The sequence below is a fragment of the Drosophila virilis genome, chromosome 3 (assembly GCF_030788295.1).
Source record: "Drosophila virilis strain 15010-1051.87 chromosome 3, Dvir_AGI_RSII-ME, whole genome shotgun sequence".
Classification (NCBI taxonomy): Eukaryota; Metazoa; Arthropoda; class Insecta; order Diptera; family Drosophilidae; genus Drosophila; species Drosophila virilis.
Window position 1 is genome coordinate 17,240,633 of NC_091545.1, and position 23,488 is coordinate 17,264,120.

The 23,488-nt window shown below is 40.0% G+C and overlaps 2 protein-coding genes and 1 long non-coding RNA gene across 3 annotated transcripts in view; 2 read left to right on the forward strand and 1 right to left on the reverse strand.

Moving 5' to 3' along the window:
• The window catches only part of LOC138911148 (uncharacterized), a 63,499-nt gene that overhangs the window by 27,492 nt on the left and 12,519 nt on the right, over nucleotides 1-23,488 (reverse strand). The window lies entirely within an intron of this gene.
• On the forward strand, nucleotides 385-1,519 carry LOC6623095 (actin-binding Rho-activating protein). The gene is made up of 3 exons (XM_002047707.4): nucleotides 385-515; nucleotides 585-884; nucleotides 956-1,519. The coding sequence occupies exons 1-3, from the start codon at nucleotides 492-494 to the stop codon at nucleotides 1,193-1,195; spliced, it is 564 nt and encodes a 187-aa protein (XP_002047743.1). The 5' UTR covers nucleotides 385-491; the 3' UTR covers nucleotides 1,196-1,519.
• Nucleotides 8,608-22,890, forward strand: FMRFaR (FMRFamide Receptor). Its single transcript, XM_002047708.4, has 2 exons — nucleotides 8,608-9,633; nucleotides 19,026-22,890. Exon 2 carries the CDS (start codon nucleotides 19,430-19,432, stop codon nucleotides 21,086-21,088), a length of 1,659 nt encoding a protein of 552 aa, XP_002047744.1. The 5' UTR covers nucleotides 8,608-9,633; nucleotides 19,026-19,429; the 3' UTR covers nucleotides 21,089-22,890.

The window sequence follows — 23,488 nt, forward strand, 5'->3', positions numbered from 1 at the left end:
CTGCGTACAGTCGCTCTCTGAATTTGTTTTGTATTTCCTGGTCTACTAAGCTCGAATACTTCCGCCCGCCAACGCGCCATTGTGGGTCAGAATTTATGGCATTGTCCGCTGCCAGTTTCCGCAGTATTTGCCACATGGTTTGCCGCAGGACACGGCTTTAAGTTTAAGGCTATTCTATTGGTCAGATTAATTGGGGCTGTGCTGCGACAAACTTTTGACCTTTCAATTGTTGCCCTTCAACGCTAATGCGTGCCATTAACTCAGCCAGCTGGCTATCGATGAGGATTAGACTTGACCCGCAGTCAAGTGTGTTGCCCGTCGATAGGCCGTTGATTTGTTTGGACAGCGGTTGCGCAAACTGTGCGCCACATTTGACATAGATAGCAGGCGTTTATTTTTAGGGCGGAGAGAGAGGGGAAACTAAAACATCAACAGTTTTTATTTCATTAATAACGAAAAAAAAAAAGTTCACCAAATTTTAAGGGCATAAAATGACGGCAAAGGAGAGCACAGGGGTAGGTTTGGATACCACAATATAGATATATATATATAGGGGCGACTGCTAATTTGTGATCCGATCCCAGGAGAACAGCGTTTCGTCGCGCATCACGTTGTTCAACCAGCAAGTTGAGGAGCATCAGCAGTGGCAGCGCATCAATCCATTTGCCCATTATAGCGTGCGCGATATGCCCAAGCGTAGCATTCACAGGGAATTCTACGGCACCCCACCAGCAGGCAGTCTTTCCGAGAAGCGGGCGCTACAGGCACAGGTGCTATCGCTCCAGGAGATACTGCAGCTGTGCGAGCTGATCAATGAAAATGGCGAAAAAACAGCAGCCGATGGAACGCCAGAGGTTAGCCTCACATTTGGCGTACTTTTTGAGGTGGGCTCTCTATCTTTCTATATATCTGTTTTATATACATATATATGTCTGCTACACCAATTGCCTTTTAGATATACAATCACATCTCCGACAAGCTGCTGGGCACGCTGCTGTGCGCCCGCAAGCACAAGTATATTGACTTCCAGGGTGAGACGCTTTTCCAGGGGCGAGACGATGCGCAGTTGGTGCGGCTTCGGCATCCTTTCGAGGAGCTGAAGAGTACAATTTTGGGCAAGATTGAGAATCTGCGTTGCATTACTATTGTGAAGCCCGTGGAGCACCCGGAACTGCGTGATGCCCAGCTCTTGTAGGTCGCACGTGGCTGTCAGAGTCGCTGACCCGTGTCAACTGTGGCACGCAACACAGCGGCACGTGCGCTCTCCCTAAGCCTTTAACAGTTAATTCAATTAACATTAAGGCTGCCTAAAGCGCACTCAGCCAAGGGATCCCAAGGCAAGTGCCCCCCCTACCAAGACAACCAGATTGTTTCAATACACACCGCCATGCGGCGCCCTGTTGTGCTCTGCAAAAACACCTGCCTCTCAAATTGCCACCTGGAATACAGCCAATGTATCTGTATCACATTTCGGCCGACATTCATATGCAAATAAATAACTTTCAAAAGCCTTAGCCTATTTTCTGTGCCTAGTCGATGAAACAGCCGGAGTCAGAGCTGGAGCTCGAGTCGGAACAGAGTTCAAAGCAACGCCATGTGGCAAGGTTACCAAATTATTTTCTATATACGCTGTGTGTGTGTAATATATTTACATATTTATTTGTTGCTGCTCGTTAGTCATTAGATGTGTTGTTCACGCACAGTGGCACAAAAACTCTTTAACAAGTGCAGGTGTTAGGTGAAGAACCTTACCTTACCTTTACCTTTGGTAAAACTCAGTCATAAGCATTAAATACTATTTTTCTTTTCAATCAAGAAGAAACATAAATTTGTTATTAATGTAACTTTTTCAATCTCTGCATAGAGAAACTTAGAGAAACCTAAAAGTCTTAAAACTTTATTTGTATTTGCCGTTTGATTAGCTAAAAGACAAGTGCTTTTATTCTTTCCTTTGATATTTTTGAATATTTACTAATTGGTTATTTTATTTGTGCCCACTGTCCGCCCCAACGACTGGCTGGGCGTGAGTATGCGACTAATGTACCGTTGATTTGATTTAACGACAAATTGCTGCTGGTGGCATATGGCTGCCCTGTCCGCCCCACTGGCATATTGTCTCGTAATTCCTGTGGCCCACGCGATTGCTTTTACATTTATGTAGCTACATTTTACTCAATGGGCGGGGGGCTGTGGGCGCCTACCCCCGCAGACATTAGGTATGCCTAATTCAACATAAAACATGCGTAATATATGCGTATTGCGGAATTCTGTGTTGCTTTATCCCTGCCCTTTAAACTTGACAGTCAGGTTGTCAGTTCACTGTGTGACAAGTCGCGCACAAGTCGCACATATGAGCACAAATTGCAAGACGCCCGCCTTTTTAATTTTAGTCAGCTACTTGAAAAGGAACTGCGCCAGCCAAAAATATCGAAAATAAACTTGTTTCCGTTTTGGCAATGTATTTTTTTTTTTCATCTCTTATGCAAATGTCAGGATACGGATCGTTGCGCACACTTCCGTTTACCATTTATCGCAGCCAACTGCCACGGAAGGCCAAAGCCAGCGCCGAGGCTAAAGCAAAGCGCACAAAATGGCCGCACAGCAACTTCTGCGTGTGTGTGTGTGGGCACTGACACACTGCAGGCGCTGATTGCTCAGCTCGAAAATCGTCATCGTCCGTTTTTTTTATGGTGTGCCGTACGGATTTCCAGTGCTACGTATTGATCCCCTGGCGAGGCGTCTAAATCACAGTTCAGAATTTGCCTGGACAAAGGTAAGTAATACCAATTGGACAGTGTAAATGTGTCAATTGTGCTGGCGTGTTTTTCGGAGTGTGCTAGCTTGTGTCTGGGGCACGGTTCGGCAAAGGGTTCATTTAGATTTGTGCATATTCGAGCCAATAAATTCATGCCTAAGTGTTCCCTAACACGCATGCACACTATTGAGCTCTCTTATTTGTGGCGCCACAAGAAGCCCATTATTAACTTGTGGCCTGTGGAAAGCTGCGTATATTATTCAACGATTGCTGCACATCGATATTGAGCAACCACTTGCTGACTCAACTTCAAAAATATCAAAGAATTTAATTAAACTTATTTAATATTTTATAAACTTATTCCGCTTACCCTTTGTCCACACCACAATCCTAATTTGTAGACATCACAACAACCACATCTGTGCCTAGAGCTCAAGCACGGCAACTTCTAGTTGAATTGGCTTAGTGATTTGTTTATTTACAAAGCCCATTTCCTTTCGTTTCACTAAATGCGCTACTATAAATCCAAATTCCACGAAAGTCTTAAAATAAGTCCAAAAATGCCCACTCTGATTGCTTGCTTCTTATCGACTTTAACCTTTTCTTGCAGTCCTTTTGTGTCTTTAATATATTTTATTTTGAGGCTTCCTCATCTCAAGTCCAGTAGTTGTGGCCCGCCCGGCTGCTTTGGTCTTGGCTGTTGGCTTAAATTTCCGTCAAAACTGGTTGCTGATTTATGACCACTTTGTGTTGATGGTCGTTATAGGACGTAAACTGAGCACGCACTGTACATCGCGCGCTTCCGTTTCCGGCGATATTTTCCGAGCTGCTGTCACTGGGCGTTGTGCTTAGCTTGCGCTTTGTTGTTTTGTCTGCCACCAAAGGATTTGGCAACAACATGGTGGCAGGTAAGCTGTTTTTGATTAGCCCACTAAGGTCGTGCCGGTAACCAAAGGGACGCATTAACAATGTCAAAAACATAAAACCAAATGTATCCCTTGCCCTCACCGTTAACCAAACAGTATTACAAAGCAGTCATTTAACAGTTGATAAGCCACGCCACATGGCTGTCACAGACAATAGGCAGCTGGCAAATGGTTGAGATCGCAGTCGATTTGGCGATTGCACCCATTTGCAGGGTCAAGGCGCCGTCGCAGTTGGGCGAATCTACACCAGCCATTATTATGTTCAGCATTTGCGCAGCGAAAGCAATAAACATTAAAATAATATTTATGGAAATTTTGCTCGGCCCCATGAATGTGATAAAAACACTGCCAAAAACTAAATACGGCCAAATAATAGGCCAGGCAGAGGAAACTTTGCAGACGACGCCAGCGACGCAGTTATGGAAATTTCCAACCATTTTCAAAAATATAAGCTTGCCATTTAATACCACAAATTTGTTCTTTATGTCATACGCGATTCTTTATGTTTGTCAATCATTTGAATTTTCTACCAAATTTTTTGCAGGCTTACCCTAAACTTTTCTTGTTGTACAGACATGTGTTTTTGATGTTTCTGAGCTCAACAACTGGTCAAGCAGAAAGGTCACTGCGTCTAGCGCAGCGCCAGCGATTGACATTGATAAAGCACTTGGCAATGAAGCAACAATGTCCAGACTAGCGAGGCTGAGCGGAAATATCCACACAAAACAACAATATCACCAACTGTTAAAACATAATACTTTCAGACGTTTTCCACCCTATTGAGAACTAAACTACTTTCATAAATGTCAAAGATGGCGATAAAATAGAAACAATGCTGGAGCTCTTGTGTTTTCACAAATTGAGTTCTTGTCAGTTTTTCACCTGTTTCGATTAATCAACTTCTTATACAAGTGTCACATTAATATTATAGGCCTTTTAAACTATATATAGTTACATTGGGCGATAAAATCTAGAAATTGTGATCTTCGCTTAAGAAAATGAGCTTATAAAAGTCGATTGTCTTATCCATTAAACTTACAAGTCAAAACATCAGCAAATCAAATTTTTGTAATTAATGAGAATGAACAAAGAAGGGATTTTAGTTTAATGTCAAGTTGAATATTTGCCAGTGTTTAGATATCAAAACAAACACACATCCATCTTGCTTTCCCCACATATTGCTTTGACACTTTCCTGGGACATGGCGCACATTTTTATTGCAATGCGATTTCTTTTGCCACTGCAACGCCCCTACTTGACTTTGCCAAATTCAGATTTGACAATGGCACGCGCCAGATTTTTCATATTTTCTTACTTTTTTTGCATGTTTTGCATGTACTGCTCAGGAATGTGAAATGAAAAAATAAATATTAGATTTACTCGGCGGCCTGACAAATTGCCAGCAGCTGAGCTGGCTTTGTGGATGCAACCCACGGCATCTGCATTTGGGTTTAAGTCAATTTTCTTGTTCACTTCGCAGACAAGGACCAAGAGAACAGCTGACAACTGGCAACTGGCAGCTGGCATCAGGGGCAGATGCAACTGTCGCGCTTTCAGTATTGACAGCTTGGCGGTCGCGTCTGCCCCGGGGGACAATTATTTCAGTTTATCACGCGTCGCACGCGCTCAAGTTGCGACAAGGGCCAGGTCCGGGTTCCTATCCGTAAATCTTGCCGGCAGCAAAAGCCACTGAATGTGTATTAAGTTTTAGGTCTGCGGTCAGTTGCCAATAAATTCGATGCCCGTGGGTGGCCGCTGCTCCGTGTCCTGCTGTTCCGGCTTCAAACATTGTTTCTGCTGTGCTGTGTAATTGCGTGAAATAACAGTTTCCATTTGGTGCTTGGTTTCTCTTGGCCCCGTCTGCCAAATCAATTGGAAATGCCAAGGTGATTACTTTTAGCTCCTCACATTGCTTTGCAGCTTAAGTTTCTCCCTCTCTCTCTCTCTCTCTGTGCAAAGTTCAAATCGTTGGCCATAAAAAATTAAAACTTCAATGAAATTAGTAATACACATCTGGCCAAGATTTTGCCTCTATAAATAACATATACCATGAACGCGATCCACAATTCGCACGTCATCCAGCTGATTGTCATTGCTTCTTCCAAAAAAAAAAAAGTGCTAAGCAATACAAGTTGTTGTTTTAGCTAACCATAAAAAGCATACAGAAGCGATGCCTGACAGGCGGCCAACCAGGCGCCATTCGAGCCACTCAAGCATTCGAGATATAATAAAAATATATTTAGCAAAAAAAATATGCTTTCTTCTTGCAGAACAATTTCAAGTTATGGCAACAAAAACAACTATAAAATACACGATACACGAGTGCGCCGTCCGGATGATACCCTTAGCAGAATTCCTTACTGTTTTTGTCGCTAAATTAAAGTTTGCCCTTTGCTAGACTACTTTAAGATATGAAACAAAGTGGAGCAGAAATCGGGCACAGCTCAGTGGAGAGAGCTAAGTAAATAGGGTAGCATGATTCTGTTGAAGTGAATTAATCCCGTGACAGGATATTAGTAGCCATAAATCTCAAAATCTTAAGAATTTTGAGTTTTCAAATATGCTCTATATACCCGAAGCTAAGGAAATGTATATTTCCGCCGACAGCTCGCTCTCTTTCCCAACAATTTATAATTTACAAATTTATTATTTATACCAAATCGTTTTAGAAATCGATTTTTGCACGCATATCTCGGAACTCAGTGAAATTAAAGGCAACTAAAAGAAATTATGTTGCTACTCCGACTTCCAGAAAATTAAAAATAACTTCCTTCAGATACTTGGAAATGGAGACTTGCTCTTTGATGGTTGCGCACATTTCAACGCCATTTTGAAGTCCTGACAATTTCATAAGGATCGGGTCTATTCAAAAATGCAGTTCTAGGAATGCTGCATAAAGGAAGGCTGCATAAACCACACAGCCTGCGGCCAGCGTGGTTGTGTGTGTGTGTGTGTGTATGTGTGTAGATATGCTTTGGAATATACGTCGAAAAGGAAGTTGGAATTTTTGCTCTGGCAGCTCGGCGGAAATACAGGGTATTTTGCTCAATTCCTTGCAGAGTTATATGAACTTTTGACATTTACATATCCCTTTTGAGTGCTTGCGCTTTAATATGGCTTCTAACGCGTCGCGTGCGGAAGACAGAAACAGACAGGCGAAATCAAAAGAAAAAGCGAACCGAAGCAAGGCAAAAAAAAAAGCAAAAAGTTAATAATAAAATGCGACAAGAGCAGCTTAAATTGAATTTAAGCATATGTTAGGCTTAGTTATGCTGATGCAAACAAATTGCCGATTTTGCCAGCTCTCAGCACAAAAGGTGGCAACATGTTGGATTTCACTGAGTTTGCAAATGGATCAGGGATTGAGGAAGTAAAAGCAGAGCAAGAATCGTCAGCAAATCTTCGAGCACATTAAGAGTTAAGTGTAAATAATCTGTCGAGTTTGTTTTTAGCATCAATTTAAAGTTCGAAATTATTATTATTATTGTTATATAATATTAAGCCTAAAGGTAAATTCAATTCTCAAACTCAAAGGTCGCAAAGTTAGCGAAGTTACAAACTTTTACAACTAATTTACCAAGGGATTCATCAATATGTCAATAAGTATTTCATATTTTATATTGGTAAAGTTTGTTTGTCTGAAAGAACTTAAAGACTTCATCAAACAAAAAAAGCATAACAAGACGCAACTGTAACGTTGGATGCCATCGTCTGTTAGACGACAACGTCAAAGTACACAATAAACATTAAATTAATTTCCTTGTCTGACGCACACAACGAAAGTCAATTTCAATTTTGTCTTGTTGTTGCCGGTGCTAGTTGTGCATTTCCGACAACGAAATCAGGAAAGAACATTTATCTGAAGATTAAATGCCCTTGCCAACATATGACAGATGCACAACTTATCTGGATTTAGCAATAGCACAAAATGTTTTTTAAAAAAAAAAGCAGGTCTGGAACAAACAAATTTGTAGCATTGAATCCACAGTTTTTTTCTATGGCAGTTTTATGATGTTACATAAACTTATAGTACCCGCTGTTAGAGTATTATTAAGGAAGCCCTCCAGAAAAATCGTGGAAATTAAGTTGAGGTCAGAAACATTCGACTGCGCGATACTCTGCCCTGCTGTGTGTCACTTTTACAGCGACTTTTAAGCGCTTGAGAACTGAGTTATATATGGAAGATATTGATTTCTTTCTATTTACGTAAGCGTGCTGGGTGCATTGTGTTTTTTTCTTAAGGGCAGACAAGCAGTTATTCAATCAATCATATTCTGGTGGCTCCAGCTCTTAAGCTGCACGAGTAATGCATTTCCGTACCCTCGTTGTAAAAAGGGTAAAAACACTTCAATTGAGGCGCGTGTCGAAGAGCAAGAGTATCTTGCTTCAATAACAACAAATTCCTGTTTAAGTTGCAAGCAATTGTAATTGAGAATGTCTAGCCAAAAGTTACCCTATATTCGGCTTCGTATATCATATAACCGATTGGCACCTGGCCCAAGCTACCTTTATTGCTTTTATTTGGACACCCAGAGGGACATTGCCAAGCAACCAATACCATATGTTATTATTTAGTTTGAGTACAGGGTATATTTGTTTTATTGGCTGCATCGTATGGCGCAATATTCGTTTCATATACAAAAGTGGATTGCACATAGCAATTACTTTAAAAATAGGCATGTAGAAGCATGCAGGCAGCACTTGCCACTTTCACTGGCTGCGCAACAATGTTGCATCAACACCCGCGCGCGCACACACACGCACACACACATGAATACACGCGCATCTGTGTGATTGAACTACGCCAATGGTTTTTATGAATGAAATGCAAACAGCTGGGCTAAACAGTCGCCGAGCCTGGCAACATGGCGCATGCGCAATACTATTTGAACATGAATTGGCGGCAGCCGGAAAATCTAGCGGAATTCGGCTGGCGGCGCAGTTGGCTGTCAGCGTTCAACGTGTTCGTGCGCAACGTGGACCTGCCCCAGGGTTGACGCTCGCTAACATAGGTACACCTCCCGGTGACGATTTCTGTTTAAAAATATCACTTGCCAGCGGAGAGCAAGATGACAACATAGAGCCAATTAGAGTGAAAGCGAGAGAGAGTGCGTAAAACAAAAAACGAGCGACAGAGAAAGAGAGAAAAAGTGATGATATTTTTGTTTATATGCACGGCGCTTATAAAAAAAAGAGAAATAAAAATTAATAAAAAAAAAACATACAAAATACTCAATATAATTACCAAATTGTTTATAAAGGTAACCAATAAAAGTCTTCAAGGTGCCACCGTTAAATTCGTTAAATGTGAAAAGTGCAGCATCCTAAAGTTTACTTAGATTCGGATTAACAGCTGGTAACGCAATACACAAGATCGAAGTAAATTAAAAACTTATACTCATAAAATGAAAAGAAAAAAATACAACAAAACAACAGCATCAAGTGGAAAACCATAAACCAGCGAGCAGCACATAAATTTATAAATAAATAAAAGAAAATATATACACATACATTTGTAGAGTATTTGTGTGTGTGTGTGTGTGTCTGTGTGCTCCGACTAAATGCTAAAGAGAAGCAATCAAAGAGCAAAAATTAAAACAGCAAAAATATTTAAAAGGTGAAAACATATCAAGAAATTAGCCCTGTCAACCAAACGTTACAAAATTAAAGAATGAATACCCAAAGATGTGTATACACGCGTCTGTTTGTGTCGCTTGTAATATCCCCTCATGTATGGTAATTATCCACAAGTGATGGCATCCCTTGGCATTGATGCTTGACATTTTTTTTATAAAATATGCAAATGAGTCAACGCGCTGCCGCCAGGGAATTTGAATCAGTGCTTCGGTTGACAAAAAAGAAAATGCAGGGACACGTGAACACGGGATACGAACAACAACTGATTCAGATAAACGGAGAGACATTTTTCGCATTGTAAATTAAATTCCCAAGGTAAATGCATAAATCTTAATATGCCTATTAAAATAAGTAAGAATATTGCAGTCGGCTGGCACCGACTGCTTCATACTCGTTCACACACAGGCTGCCTGAAAAATTTGTTTAAAAGTCAAATGAATTTTTTTTTTTTGGTCACGATATAAAAGTTAAAATATTTTTCGAGGAGCTCGTGTTTAGTCGTCATTAAAAATAGTATTTATTCTATCTGTAGGTCTGTCGAAGATATAGACTTTCACTATTTGTCTACCAATTCTTTCAGCTTTATCTTCAAAAAAGCTTTTCAGCGATTATCATTCACAATTTGTATCTAGCTCGACAACTGTTAAAGATATAGACCTTTATACCTTGCCACGCCCCAGTGGGCGTAGGCAAATAATCATAAGACAGAATCTGATGCGTGTACATTGGGTTTATTCAAGTTTCAAGTCTCTAACTTCAATAGCGCAAACAAAATATTGGGTTCATGCAGACAGACGCACTTACGAACGGACGGACGGAAGGGCGGAGAGCCAATGGGACAAGCATTCGGACGGGCGAAGGGGGCGGACGGCCAAATGAGCGGACGGGCGGGGCACGCCAAGGGACGAACGAACGGACATTACAAAAAATCAATTGACTCTTTTCATGATGAGAGCGGGCATAAAAACGCTCAAACGTTTTTTTTTTTTTTATTTATTTCATTTAATTTTATTCTTGGGAAAATATTAATAAGATGTCATGTAAACAAAAAAAACAGACTTACCTGAACGCCATTTAATATGCAGCTCTGATGGGCGGCTCTTCTTCGTAGTCAAACACATTTATACGACTTTTACTCTGGATCAATTTTCCAATTTTCTATCGCAAAAGCGATCACATTAAAAGAATACAACACACACGAACGAGCGAACCTGAGATAACACTTCAACCCTTACCGAGCGGCCTAAACTAAAGTCCAGCTTGAATGGGCAGCTAAATTTATACGGCCGGCTCCGTCCCCTTTTAATATGATTACGATTGTCATTTTTCTAAGGCGCACACACGAGCACAAACGATCACACAAAAAAATAACACACACACGAACACTTCAGCCTTTACCGAGCGGCCACGCAGCTTCAACTAAAGCGCAGCTTGAATGGGCAGCTCTATTTATACGGCCGGCTCCTTCTCCTTTTATAATGACTCCGTTCGTCATTTTTCTTACGCGCGCACACGAGCACAAACGATCACACAAAAAAAAAAACACACACGAACACTTCAGCCTTTACCGAGCGGCCACGCAGCTTCAACTAAAGCGCAGCTTGAATGGGCAGCTCTATTTATACGGCCGGCTCCTTCTCCTTTTATAATGACTCCGTTCGTAATTTTTCTTACGCGCGCACACGAGCACAAACGATCACAAAAAAAAAAAAAAACACACACACGAACACTTCAGCCTTTACCGAGCGGCCACGCAGCTTCAACTAAAGCCCAGCTTTAATGGGCAGCTCTATTTATACGACCGGCTCCGTCTCCTTTTATAATGACTCCATTCGTCATTTTTCTTACGCGCACACACGAGCACAAACGATCACACAAAAAAAAACAACAACAAAAAAAAACACACACGAACCGAAACGCAGCGCGGCTTTAACTGAAGCCAAACTCCACTGAGCTGCTATATTTATACTGCAGGCTCTTCTTCTTTCCATCGTGCAGACTCTTAGCAATGCACTTCTTGCTAAATCACGCACTCCTAATCTGCTCTTCTTCTTTCAATCGTTGCAAAAAAAGTTCTGTCTGGCTCGCTTGCTCCCATTACGCTCGCGCTCTTGTGTGACTCTTTGACTTTAAGATCGATTTCGTGTGTGAGTAGATTTTACAATAGATAATCCAATTGCCATGAAAGCTGTCAAATTCGGCTTATCAGCATTTGAGCCGAAGTTTGAGTTTTATTATGTTCTAAACGATGATTAGTGTCATTTAATTGACAGCTTATTTAAATAAAAATAATAACAATAAAAATGCGTTTGATAAAAAAGAAAAAACACTTCAAAGGGTCTCTAGAGGGTATTATCATTTTTCTTCAATCGATACCTAACAAATTAACTAGAGAGAGACATAGAGAGTAATTCTCTGTATGTTTAAACAGCTGTCTCCCTCTGTCAGCGTTTCTGTCTGTCTGTTTCTATGCGAAATCCGTTTCAAAAGCTGTCATGATAAAACTTTGCACAGGTTTTTTTTTGTTTCTGCAATCAGCCGGATCGGACCACTATATCTATAAGCTGCCACGGAAACCGTATAATTTTATGAGCAACAAAAGAGAGAGAAGCCAAGTGAAAGTTCTTCAGATTATCGCAGTTGATAAGCTTCTGCTTATTAAAACTTGAGAAACATTTTGGCTGTGCCGCAGCTTAGAAATTGAGCTCTTAATAAAAAAAAACAAAGCTATAATCAGTTTTAATTTAGCACTATCCTTTACCAAATTTAATAACATTTACAAAATTAAGCCAGAGTTTAATCAAGTTGAAACCGTTTCAATGTTTATTAAATTTTTGAAATATTTATTTCATAATTTTATTATATTAAGAAAAAACAGTGTAAGAGCGAAAATGCTTACTTGCAGATATGCATTTTGTACAGGCACTATTTCAAAATTGCTGCTATACAAATATTGCTTCGATAATAGTTGGGCTTCAAAGTGCAGGGCAAATAAAATTGTACAATTGAAATAAAGTTTTGAGTCTGGCCAAATAAAGTTGTGTGCAAATTGAGCACCAAGTAAATAAACGCACACACATTCAATTCGCTGGCAAATAAGCAAACACTCACATTCAGGTGGAAATACATTTTTCGGGTGCTTTTCTTGGAAAATGTATTGAAGCTTACCTGGAAAGCCTAACCACAACACGCCCAAATGGCCCTGAGCCTGAGTGCTGCATTGCAAATTGTGCTGCTGTTGCCACTTAATGTCGAGATGATTAAGTATACGCCGCATGCTACGTCGCATCTCACGCTGCAACAGTCATTTACGTAAGAGCCAGCAGCATTATTTCAAAAATAACTGCGTTGCCCATAACGTGCCGCTCACAAAATACATTTGCAAGGCTTTGGCAGACATCAGACATACTTGTAACCAAAAGTAGACAGCAGGCCTCAGACAAAGCGCATAAAAGGATAATAGACGCAGCCAGGCATAAATCAGCCGTTTAATGTACAGGCCATGATGGTTGCTCTGGCTTGAGGGGGATTGAGGAGGCGGAGGGATGGCTGTTCAGTGTCGGGCACCTGCTCATTGAGCAATCAAATTGCGCGAATTCGCACAATTATCCTAACAAATGTGCGCCCTGATCCTTTGCATTTGCCGCATTGCAATGTCCTCATTAAAAATGTAGCAAGAAAATATGTAAATTGACGAATAACACGAGACAAACGTGGGCCATACGCCATGCTCTGGCAAATTTTCATAGCAATTCTTTCACAATTTTCTCTGGTTTTTCATTGCTTTCGCTGAGAATCCACACAGAAGAAGGCCTTGAAATTGTCAACTAAAAATAAATCGCAAGAGTTTTTAGCGCCCGCTACCGCTACCGCTCGCAAATGTTTATTATTATTTGTTATTTCGTTTTTTTTTTTTTGTGAAAAGCGAGCGCCGAAATATAATAATTATTTGCTGTTTTCATTTTGTGGCTCAGCATGCCTCAAACTCGTGTGAACATATCTCAGCGTCTATATATTTCATTTCAATTTATATGCTGTGTCGCATGCTCTTAACATGCTATAAATTCTATACTTGCCCATATACCATCATCATATAGCATATAGCATATACCACACACATGCATCCATAAATTACCCGACTACATTATGTACAGCAAGCACAGCAGCCGACAACAATGCCTCCAAAATCGCTGATAAGTTAACCTACATGTGTCGCTGGCGGGGAACACACAATGGAACTAACTAGGCGGCGACAATGTAGCCCAGCTAGATGTGTCCACGTCATTTACAGCTATCCAGCGTGCCGCATAAATTAATATACTTAAGCATTTAATTAAATAAATTTCAGAAATATGCCCAAGAAAGTCCAAAGCAAACTGAACAATGTGCCACGCACAGTGGCGCCCCATCAAAGCGAAACTAATTTAAAAGTTTACTTAACTCTCTAAGTACTTTCAAGCCCTCTAGGTATAATTATTTGCCAAGGACAAAGCGTATTCCATGTTAAAAGCTAAATAAATGAAATTACTAGGTATAAAAATATATATAGCTAGCGGGTATTATCCGTTATTGTCAACACTTCACATATTAGTTTCGAATGTGTAAAGCTACTTCTATTCGAAATCGCTGAAACATTTCCATTCCATTTTTCACTGAGAAAGCTTAGATTCTGCAGAAAATTTTAAACACGTCTCAAATGAATTTCCATAAAGATCCTTAGAAATGAATTTAAACCTGAAACGCCAGCCGAACAGTCTTTGAAGTAAGGAGAGGTGGACTTTGCCAAAACGTGCGAAAGACTCTTGAGATGAATTTGAACAAGGATCTATGGAATATTTTTTGCCAATTTAACGTTTTGGCGACCTTTCCATTTTATAAATCTTTATTTAGCTGGACCTCGATAATTGAGAAATTCCAGTTTAAGTCGCGTTTGTTGTTTTGAGCCCAATTGAGAAGATGACATACAATTTATGGGTCTAATTAATTAATTGATTGAAAGGTTTCGTTTTTTAAAAGCATTTTTAAGGATTGATCTTTGTCCTAATTTTACTTTTTCTCGCCTAGATTTAGCGAAATTGTAACTTAAGAATATTTTAACTTAAGACGTGAAATATTCCAAAGTATGCCACAGAGTCAACAAATATCTCTTAAGCCACACAACATTTATCTTGCGTTTACTTTTCTAACTCTCCCGTAGTTTATAATTTACAAAGCAAGCCAAGTGACCGCCATAAATTATGCACTAGGAAAAGTGCAGCAACGAGTTGCTGCCCTCCATGAGTGCAGACAGTTGAGTTCTAAATTTTTAAATATTAAGCATACGCCCAGTGAAGCCAAGCGTTGCTGTTGCTGTTTGCCAGTTGACACATAGAAAAGAGGAAGAAAAACGACGACCAACCAAAAAAAAAAAGCAAACTAAACACATGCCAAATGTTGTACGCCCACACAAACAGGGCGAGCTGGGGCAAGGCCGAGGGGTAGATTGGGGCAAAGTGTTGGGGAAATGAAATGCAGACTGGCAGTCGCCTCGTTAGGCGGCAAAACTATGCATGCAATATCCGCCCACAGTTTTTTGTTAGCTTCTTTGTGCAACAGTAATGAAAATCCTTGCAGGACAGCTGGAATTCGACATGCAAATTGCTTGCTAAACAATTAAGTTCAGTGTCATTTACAAAATGAAACATTAATTGAAACTATTGTCGCCGCATGTTGTTGTTTACGTGGTCCCGTTTGCAGTCGGCATGTCGCATCAACTGCCAGCTCAACTTATTCCAATTAACAGATGCAATGGGTCGGATACATGCATTACATTTAGCTGATGCCATAACATATTGTATTCCGAGAACATGACCTTCAAATGAATGCGGCTTTTAAGCTCCTTTACGCATTACAACTGAATTCCATGATGCGGTAGATTCCGTGTATTGCTTTGACATTTGAAGGTAATTAGCAAAATGCTTGAGCATAAGACACGGGCTGCCTAAGAGCAATTAATTGCATTAAGTTCACAATCCTTAATAATTTCATTTGCGTTGTTTTCCTAATTTAGCAAATTTCCATTTGCATAATTTAATTGGCATTTATTTTAATTGGTCTATTCATATAGGACTTTTTATTAGTTCATAAGTTTCTTCTAAAAAGAGGGCAAACGATTATATAAAACCAAAATGGGTGCATGATAAACTTTATTAATACTGAGTAAAAGAATAAATATTGAAGTGAAGTAAAAACTATACATTTTAAGTCGAATGCCTTTGAGTATGCTTAAACTTATTTTGCGTCAACGGCAAGTTGATTCCTTAAATTTTGAACATAAATAAATAATTAAAAAATGTAAAGGGTTTGTGCAAACTTCTGCAAACAGCAGAAGGTAGCATCTCCGACCCCATAAAGTTCTTATATATATATTCGTGATCAGCATCATATGTAAAAAACGCAAGAATCTCAGAACCTATAAGAGCTAGAGTCTTGAAATTTTAAACGTAAGTCCTCTTAGTTTCCGCGCAGTACGAGTATGTTTCCGGATATCGATAACGGTTTAGTTCCCAAGCAATCGATTAAAATCGATATCGATATCCTGTGTTTTAGCAAATATCTTAAGTTTTCAAAGCTAGAGTCAACAAATTTGACATGTAGCCTCAATAGTAGCATAAAAAATCAAATACCTTTCATTTGATTGTTATTAATTTTTCTTTGCAAAGGAATTGAAGGAGCTATCCCCGAGTCGGGTACTTGGGTACTCGGGTACCGCTAAAGCCAATGGTTTTTTTTACATTCTTTATTTTTTTTATTTTTATTTATTTATTTATTAATGGTCGACAAAACGAGTGTCTTCCTCATTATTCAAAAGGTTGTACAATATAAGTATATTCTAAAAGCCTAGTTAAAGGATACAATTTTCTAAATAGCATCACCGACCGATGGAGGTGTTTTATTTGCCAGTCCGGCCAGCTGTGCCCCTTTTCACAGCTAATTTTGTCAGTGACGCTATTAGAGCCTACATCTAAGCAGAAGGTTGTAAGTAGGAAAAAAGTGATCTCAAGTGAAATTAAAAATAATCTTAATTTGCTAAATTAATAAAGAAAATACAATAAATAGGAAAAAAGAAAGTAAGAAAATTGTTAATAAAGTAAAGCAATGTAAGTTAGATAAAGAGTGTTAAGTGGATAGGACAAAGAGAAAAGTATTTCATTCCTCCTGCTGACTATTTTGATAGAAGTATTAATAAGTTATGAAATTTATTAAGGTACTGCTCAATAAACACAATACTTACAAGAAATCAATTTCTGTGCACAATATTTAAGTGAAACAAATATCATTGACATTGGAGACTTTGAATGTTTTAAACGAAAACTTTAAGGGACAATCCGAAATTTACCTTTTATAACTTTTGAAGCAGAACAAACTGTGTTTTGTTATTTATCATTAGAAATTAAATTCTGAAGTTAGCAAACCCCAAATTGCCCAAATACTTTTTGCAAGACGACAGATGCTTCGAATTGAAAAACTTGTAAGCATAAAGTCACCAAAAAAAAAAAGAAAAAATGGAAAAAGAAACATGGTGTCAGTCAAAGGTGGAGACGGAAATGCCAAGCCAATTGCTTGGCCCTGAGGTCCTTTTTCATAAATGAAATCATGCGCCTGAGAACACGTGCAAGCCGTACGGCTCCAAAGGGGGGCAAAAAAGGGTCACACGCATTAAATCTAATAGACATGCTAATTGCTGGACCCGAAAGCCAAACCGTAGCAGCCAGCCCTTGTGGACATTTGGACATTCCAAAATTTGGCATTTAATTGCTATAATCGCCTTTGCACACAAGCGGGCCGCAAACCGAGCGTGGCATCTCCGACATTTGTCGGACAATGGAAACGCTCTGTGACACCTGCTGGCCGCGTGGCGTATGCGGCTGGCTGCATCTGTAACAAATCGCTGCCACCAGACAAAACAGTTTCAGTTACAGTGACTACAAAAAGTTGGCCACAGGCGATTTACTGCAGCTGCTGGAATAACAAATGCCAAATGCAAAACATACGCAAACGTCTTGTTGCACTAACCAATGATGCACTCCCCACTGTGTATTGTGGTTGCACTGCGGCTGGAAACCACAACTACAACCACCCAGCACAACGACAACTGTTTAGTTTCTTTTTGGTTTTTTGTTTTTGCCATTTCTTTCAGCGGCTACAAATCATGTCCAACACGGCATTAAGCTCAGAGCTGCCATGTGTTAAATTGATTTGATTACACGATAGGCGCGCGCTCTATTTCGTAGGCAATGTATTTATACCCTGTATCTATGCACATAAATATAGTGGGTATTTAAATTATAAGCAAAGATATTAAAGCTAAGGCGTTGATCTTACAGGCTGAAAACACAATATTTTCTGAATAGCTTCCGGCTAAGATTGAAATTAAATTTATTTTGAAATTCCTTAAATATTTTCTTCAACCGAATACATGACTTTAGCTGGATGCAGGGCAGCTGCTAGTCGTGCAACCTCGACAGCTGTATAATTTTACGTGTTTTATTATTATGTGCGCGTGTTTTGCTTGATTTGCTTGCCTAATTGGTGGGCGGGCGGTGTGAATGAAGGTGGCCAAGGAATTTGATGCCGCAGGTGTGCGAGCGCCAGTGGCTTGAGTTAGGCCACTTTAATTTGATTGATGTGTGAAAAGGTTGCATAATAGGATTATATGAATGACTGCATATCAGTATTGTGATACTTATAAGCGGCAACCAATTCCCAAGGATATCGAATGCCACAGCAAATTGATAAGAAAACGAAAACAATGTCCTTAAATAAGTGTGCGGATTAGTGCATTTTTCGACAAATTGATAAAGTAATTAAAAGATTACTTTGTAAATGGCCTCTGTTTATTAGGGAAATCAATTATGAAATTGCTTTTCACTTTAATGAAAATGAAATTGGTTTTTAAATGAATATGAAATATATATACATTCGCAAAACGTCGCCACCGGAACTAAAGCTTGCCGCGAGTAGTCAACGGCAATTAAAATAATTTATGAGAACATCAAGTGGTTTTTAATGAGATATGACAAGACACATCGAGCAGCTGTTCCGGGTGCATTCAACCCTTCTCATGAGCCAATCTTAACACGAGGTGAAAATGAGGAAACTTTCATCATATTGTGTGCTTATTAACTATTTGCATTATTCCAACATCGCACTCATTTAATAATTAATTGTAATTCCCAATTGTATTTATACGCTTTTAACTATTATTGAATTTATTATTCAGCTTCAGCTTTGTTTCGCTGAACAGCTTAAATTCTAGAATCAGCAATTAAATATTATTATTTACTCTTTAATTAACACAATTTTATTGACTTGTGTGGCCACATTTAATATACACAAAATTAGCAGATAGTCAAACTTTGTAGTTTAGTTTTACACCGAAAAGCTTAAAATTCGCAAATAGGAATTAAATATTTATTAGCTTATGCGCATTTTTATTCAGTCCACACGGAAGCCAGGTGCAAATATTGCCTTAGTGGAAAAAGCAATTAATATCAATAGAAACACTGTCCGTATAAAGTTTGGACATTCTTAGTTTCTGCATCAATTGCTGCACAAATAAGCAAGTTTGGGGGCAAAAGTTTGTTCTTACATTGAGCGCTAAGCATCACCTGACCAACAAAAGCCTTGTACTAAAGTCCTTCCATTTTTCATTTCCTCTCTTACAGCTTAAAGTGTCAACGACGCGTGGCAGCAGCAGCAGCAGCAGCAACAACAACAGCAACAGCAATTGAGGGACTATTAAAAGCACTGCTGGCAGTGTGAGGCATAAGCGGAAAGGCAAGCAAAGCGCGACAAAAAGTCAAAGTCACGCCCACACTGGCAAGGACGACGGACGGAAGAGCAACAGTGTGCGTCCAAGTGAGTGCGCACAGGTGTGACCCTGCAACAGCCACAGCAATAACAAAAGCAACAACAACAAAAGCAACCACAGCTAACACAACAATTGCGGCAACACAATTTATGTTACGGCAAAAGTTGCACGGTAAATGTTTAAATGCTACGCAGCCAACTAGCCACAGCCGCCAGGTAGCCACTCCCGATCATTGGAACAGCAAATAGAGTAGCATCCATGAGCGCCGCAGCGGCAAGGCTGCTGTTGCGCCTGGAGCAGCCAGTGCCGGGCGTAATGCCGCCACCGGCACCCGCCGAATACGATTGGTCGCCCATTAGCGTGGATCAATTTCTGGCCAGCGCAACGGGTCGTAGTCAGGAGGATGCGGTGCGCTATGAGCTAGCGGATCCGTTGGGCAGCACACTGGCACCATTGATATACGATGTGGGCCAGCGTCTGCTGTTCAATGGCAGCTCTGGCACACAAAATGGCAACGACACGTACACAGATCTCTTTCCGCAAATGGAGGATATGGGCGATGAGCCGAACTGGACGCGCATCTGTGAGGAGGTTTACAATCCGCAGCTGGAGAATAATCGCATCGAGTTTTGGGTATGCGGCGTCATACTTAACATTGTTGGCATACTGGGCATACTGGGCAATGTCATATCCATGATAATCCTGTCCCGTCCGCAAATGCGCTCCAGCATTAATTATTTGCTAACTGGCCTGGCGCGCTGCGACACGATGCTGATTATTAGCTCCATGCTGCTGTTTGGCATACCCTCCATTTATCCATATACGGGCCAATTTTTTGGCTACTACAACTATGTGTATCCGTTCATATCGCCGGCAATGTTTCCCATCGGCATGATTGCGCAGACCGCCAGCATCTATATGACCTTCACCGTCACCCTGGAGCGCTATGTGGCCGTCTGTCATCCGTTGAGGGCGCGTGCTCTGTGCACCTATGGACGCGCCAAGATATATTTCATAGTGTGCGTCTGCTTTGCACTCGCCTATAATATGCCCCGGTTTTGGGAGGTGCTCACGGTGAGCTATCAGCTACCCAATTCGACCGATGTGCTGCACTGCGTGCGGCCCTCGCCACTGCGACGCAATCCGACCTACATAAATATATATATACACTGGTGCTATCTGATTGTGAACTATATAATACCCTTTCTCACGCTGGCCATACTCAACTGCCTGATCTACAGGCAGGTGAAGCGTGCGAATCGGGAACGCCAGCGTCTGTCCAGATCGGAGAAGCGCGAGATCGGGCTGGCCACAATGCTATTGTGTGTGGTCATTGTATTTTTTATGCTCAACTTTTTGCCGCTGGTGCTGAACATCTCGGAGGCGTTCTACAGTGTGATCGATCACAAGGTGACCAAGGTCTCGAATCTGCTTATTACGATCAACAGCAGCGTCAACTTTCTCATTTATATCATATTCGGCGAGAAGTTCAAGCGCATTTTTTTACTCATTTTTTTCAAGCGACGCCTGAGTCGTGACCAGCCGGATCTTATACACTACGAGAGCTCCATTTCGAACAACGGCGACGGCACCATAAACCATCGCTCGTCCGGCCGCTTCTCGCGACACGGCACCCAGCGCAGCACCACCACAACCTACCTGGTCGCAACGGGCGGCGGGGGCGGCAACAGCTCGCTGAACAGCGTGCGTCTGACCCAGGTGTCCGGTTCGCCCGGCCTGCTCAAGATCAAACGGAATCGCGCTCCATCGCCCGGTCCGGTCGTTTATTATCCGGGTCCACGTGAAATGCATCGATCCGTTTCCACCAGCAATTCGACAACCAACAATAATACGGCGCTCGGCTACGACTGGACCGTGGATGGCAAAAAGTTGGGACACGTCTCCTCCGGCTTTTGAGGCCGCACAAGCGCATACAGTGCAGTGTAATCGCTAGTCAACTAGTCTACATATGTAAATAACTATATATACATATATATATATATATATATATACATATATACATATATTTAAACATGTTTTTAGTGTGTAAAAATGAGCGCGCCAAGCGTCGCGTTACTTTGTGATAAGCGTTAAGTGTTTCTCTCCATTTTCTCTACTTCAAGTTCTCTTCGACAGCCCCAGCCGTTACATAGCCGATCAAATAGCTAATAGGCCACACACAAGGTACAGCAAAATTTCAAAAAAACACGCAAATAATTTGAGACTCTTTAGGCAAAAGTAACTTTCCTTTTAAATAATACCCAAAAAACAAACTTTTTAATCCATTTATGTTTTAGCTTACATGAATATGTTGTTTGTTAATATACAAAATATGTTTTCCTGGCAGTTTTCTAGATGAAAGACTGACTTTAGATGGGCGGCACCACAGAAACAGATTGAGCAAATAGCTAACCGCGTTGCTAGACTGAATTGGATAAACTAGAGCTAAACTAGGCATAAAACTATTTTAATTAAAATGTTGCCCCTAATACATTTATCTCTTTGAAACTATATTAATATATACATTTAGTATAAATATCGACAACGTCCTTTATGTACAACAAGTACGTCCTCGATATGTGATACTTGGCGATGTCATTTTAGTCCAACCTTTGCTCGCAGCTGCTATGATTTATTCTAGAAAATGGATAGTTAAGGAACACAGCTATATTTAAGCGTAATCCCAATATCCTTGATTAAATTGCTCGAGCATAATTGCATTTCGAGCACAAAATTCTTAGAAGAGTGTCTAAGCGTGCTATATGAAATTTTGCTGTACTTGTTGAACAAAATGCATACACAGACCAGCTTGTTAATTATTTTCGGCTTTCAGTTTCTCTCAATCAATTGAATTTGTTTCAATTTTGCACAAAATTAAGCCGTAAAACTTTTTCACGCCCAACTCTATAGATTAATGCCCAACGGGGAAGTCCGCAAAACTGAGCTGACCCGAGCCCGCTGGGCTATGGCTTTTTCCACAAGGAACTTTTATTTATTAGCATCAAGTTTTCGCTTTTAATTAAATATAGACTGCATTTTTCAGCTGAACTTGATAAATGATTTTCCCTTTTTTTTTTCTTCATTTCCTATATTATTTTTCTTTTGCTCTTGTTGCTGATTGGTTAGCTTTAAATTATAGAAAACTTTTTCATTTTGTTATCGATAGCAGTTCTCATATTTTCTTTTTTTTTGGCGATTGGACTTTTGGGTTCGACGTTGCAATATGTCAAGTTGTCGGAAAGTTAAAAAGTTAAGCTCAAAGTTCACTCAACAGCAAGACGGTAAATTCGTTTAAATTGGTTCTTTTTAACACAAATACAAAAAAAAAAAGGAAAAAACGAATCAAATCGAAAGTAGCTCAATTTAACAGTTACATTACAATTACACTTACAAACAAACATACTTTGCTATGGTAAAAGACATTTCAGGTGTTCATGAATTGAATCTATTCAACTTACCTCCAACAAAAGAAAAAAAACCAAAACACATTGCTATTGTATAAAATTATAAAAGCTAACTGATTCTGTATATACTTCCTATATGATATTTATATAGTTAATGCAAAGCATATATTGTCGACCTACAGAGATTGCGAATTAAATACAAATTTAATTTAGCTTTAGTTTAGTTTTAATAAAAGTAAATATAATAATATTTAAAAGAAAAACCCACAACTCAAGTTCAATATTTGCTCGTGAGATTCAATAAAAATATACTTCAATAATTGTGAAAATTCAAGAAACAGCTGGTTGAAATTTTTATTGAACAATGGAAGATAATTTACTAGAAATCAAATCATAACCTAAATGCAAATATACGCGTAATAGTTACGGTATACTACATTCAAGGCTCACTGATTGAAATTGGTAACGAGTCTTTGGAATGGCCACTTACCATTCCATTTATAAGTTCCGCCCACAAAGGGCGCGCCTATGAATTGCTAAGCCAAGGCTAATCAGAGACGAGGGGAGGGCTTTACGCAGAGCTTTAAGCATTTGCCTATGCTAAGCACGTGGCGAGAGCTCGAGAGTTTATGTCGCCGACGCCAGGACACAAAAGAATATCCCTCTAATAATCATGGGGGTGTTCGGAGAAGCATGTCGTTGAGTATGCTGGACTAGAAAGTACCCTGTAGCTATTTGAGATATGATTTTAAGCAACTTCAGGCTAAGGACCTTTAATATAAACAAGCAAATGCCTAGCTAATTTAGAGGAAGGTTGGCTTAACCCAAATGCACTAAACACCAAGAAAATGATGTACTAAAAATACCCTTTTGCTATTCTAAAGTATATTGTACGTTAGGATACTTTTTGCAC

What these genes read in the sequence shown, in the direction of transcription:
- LOC6623095 (XM_002047707.4), top strand. Translation starts at nt 492, where the DNA reads ATGACGGCAAAGGAGAGCACAGGG. An exon ending in CGGCAAAGGAGAGCACAGGG is followed by an intron (nt 516 to 584) that starts GTAGGTTTGGAT and finishes ATCCGATCCCAG; the next exon opens with GAGAACAGCGTTTCGTCGCG. An exon ending in CATTTGGCGTACTTTTTGAG is followed by an intron (nt 885 to 955) that starts GTGGGCTCTCTA and finishes ATTGCCTTTTAG; the next exon opens with ATATACAATCACATCTCCGA.
- FMRFaR (XM_002047708.4), top strand. Translation starts at nt 19,430, where the DNA reads ATGAGCGCCGCAGCGGCAAGGCTGCTGTTGCGCCTGGAGCAGCCAGTG.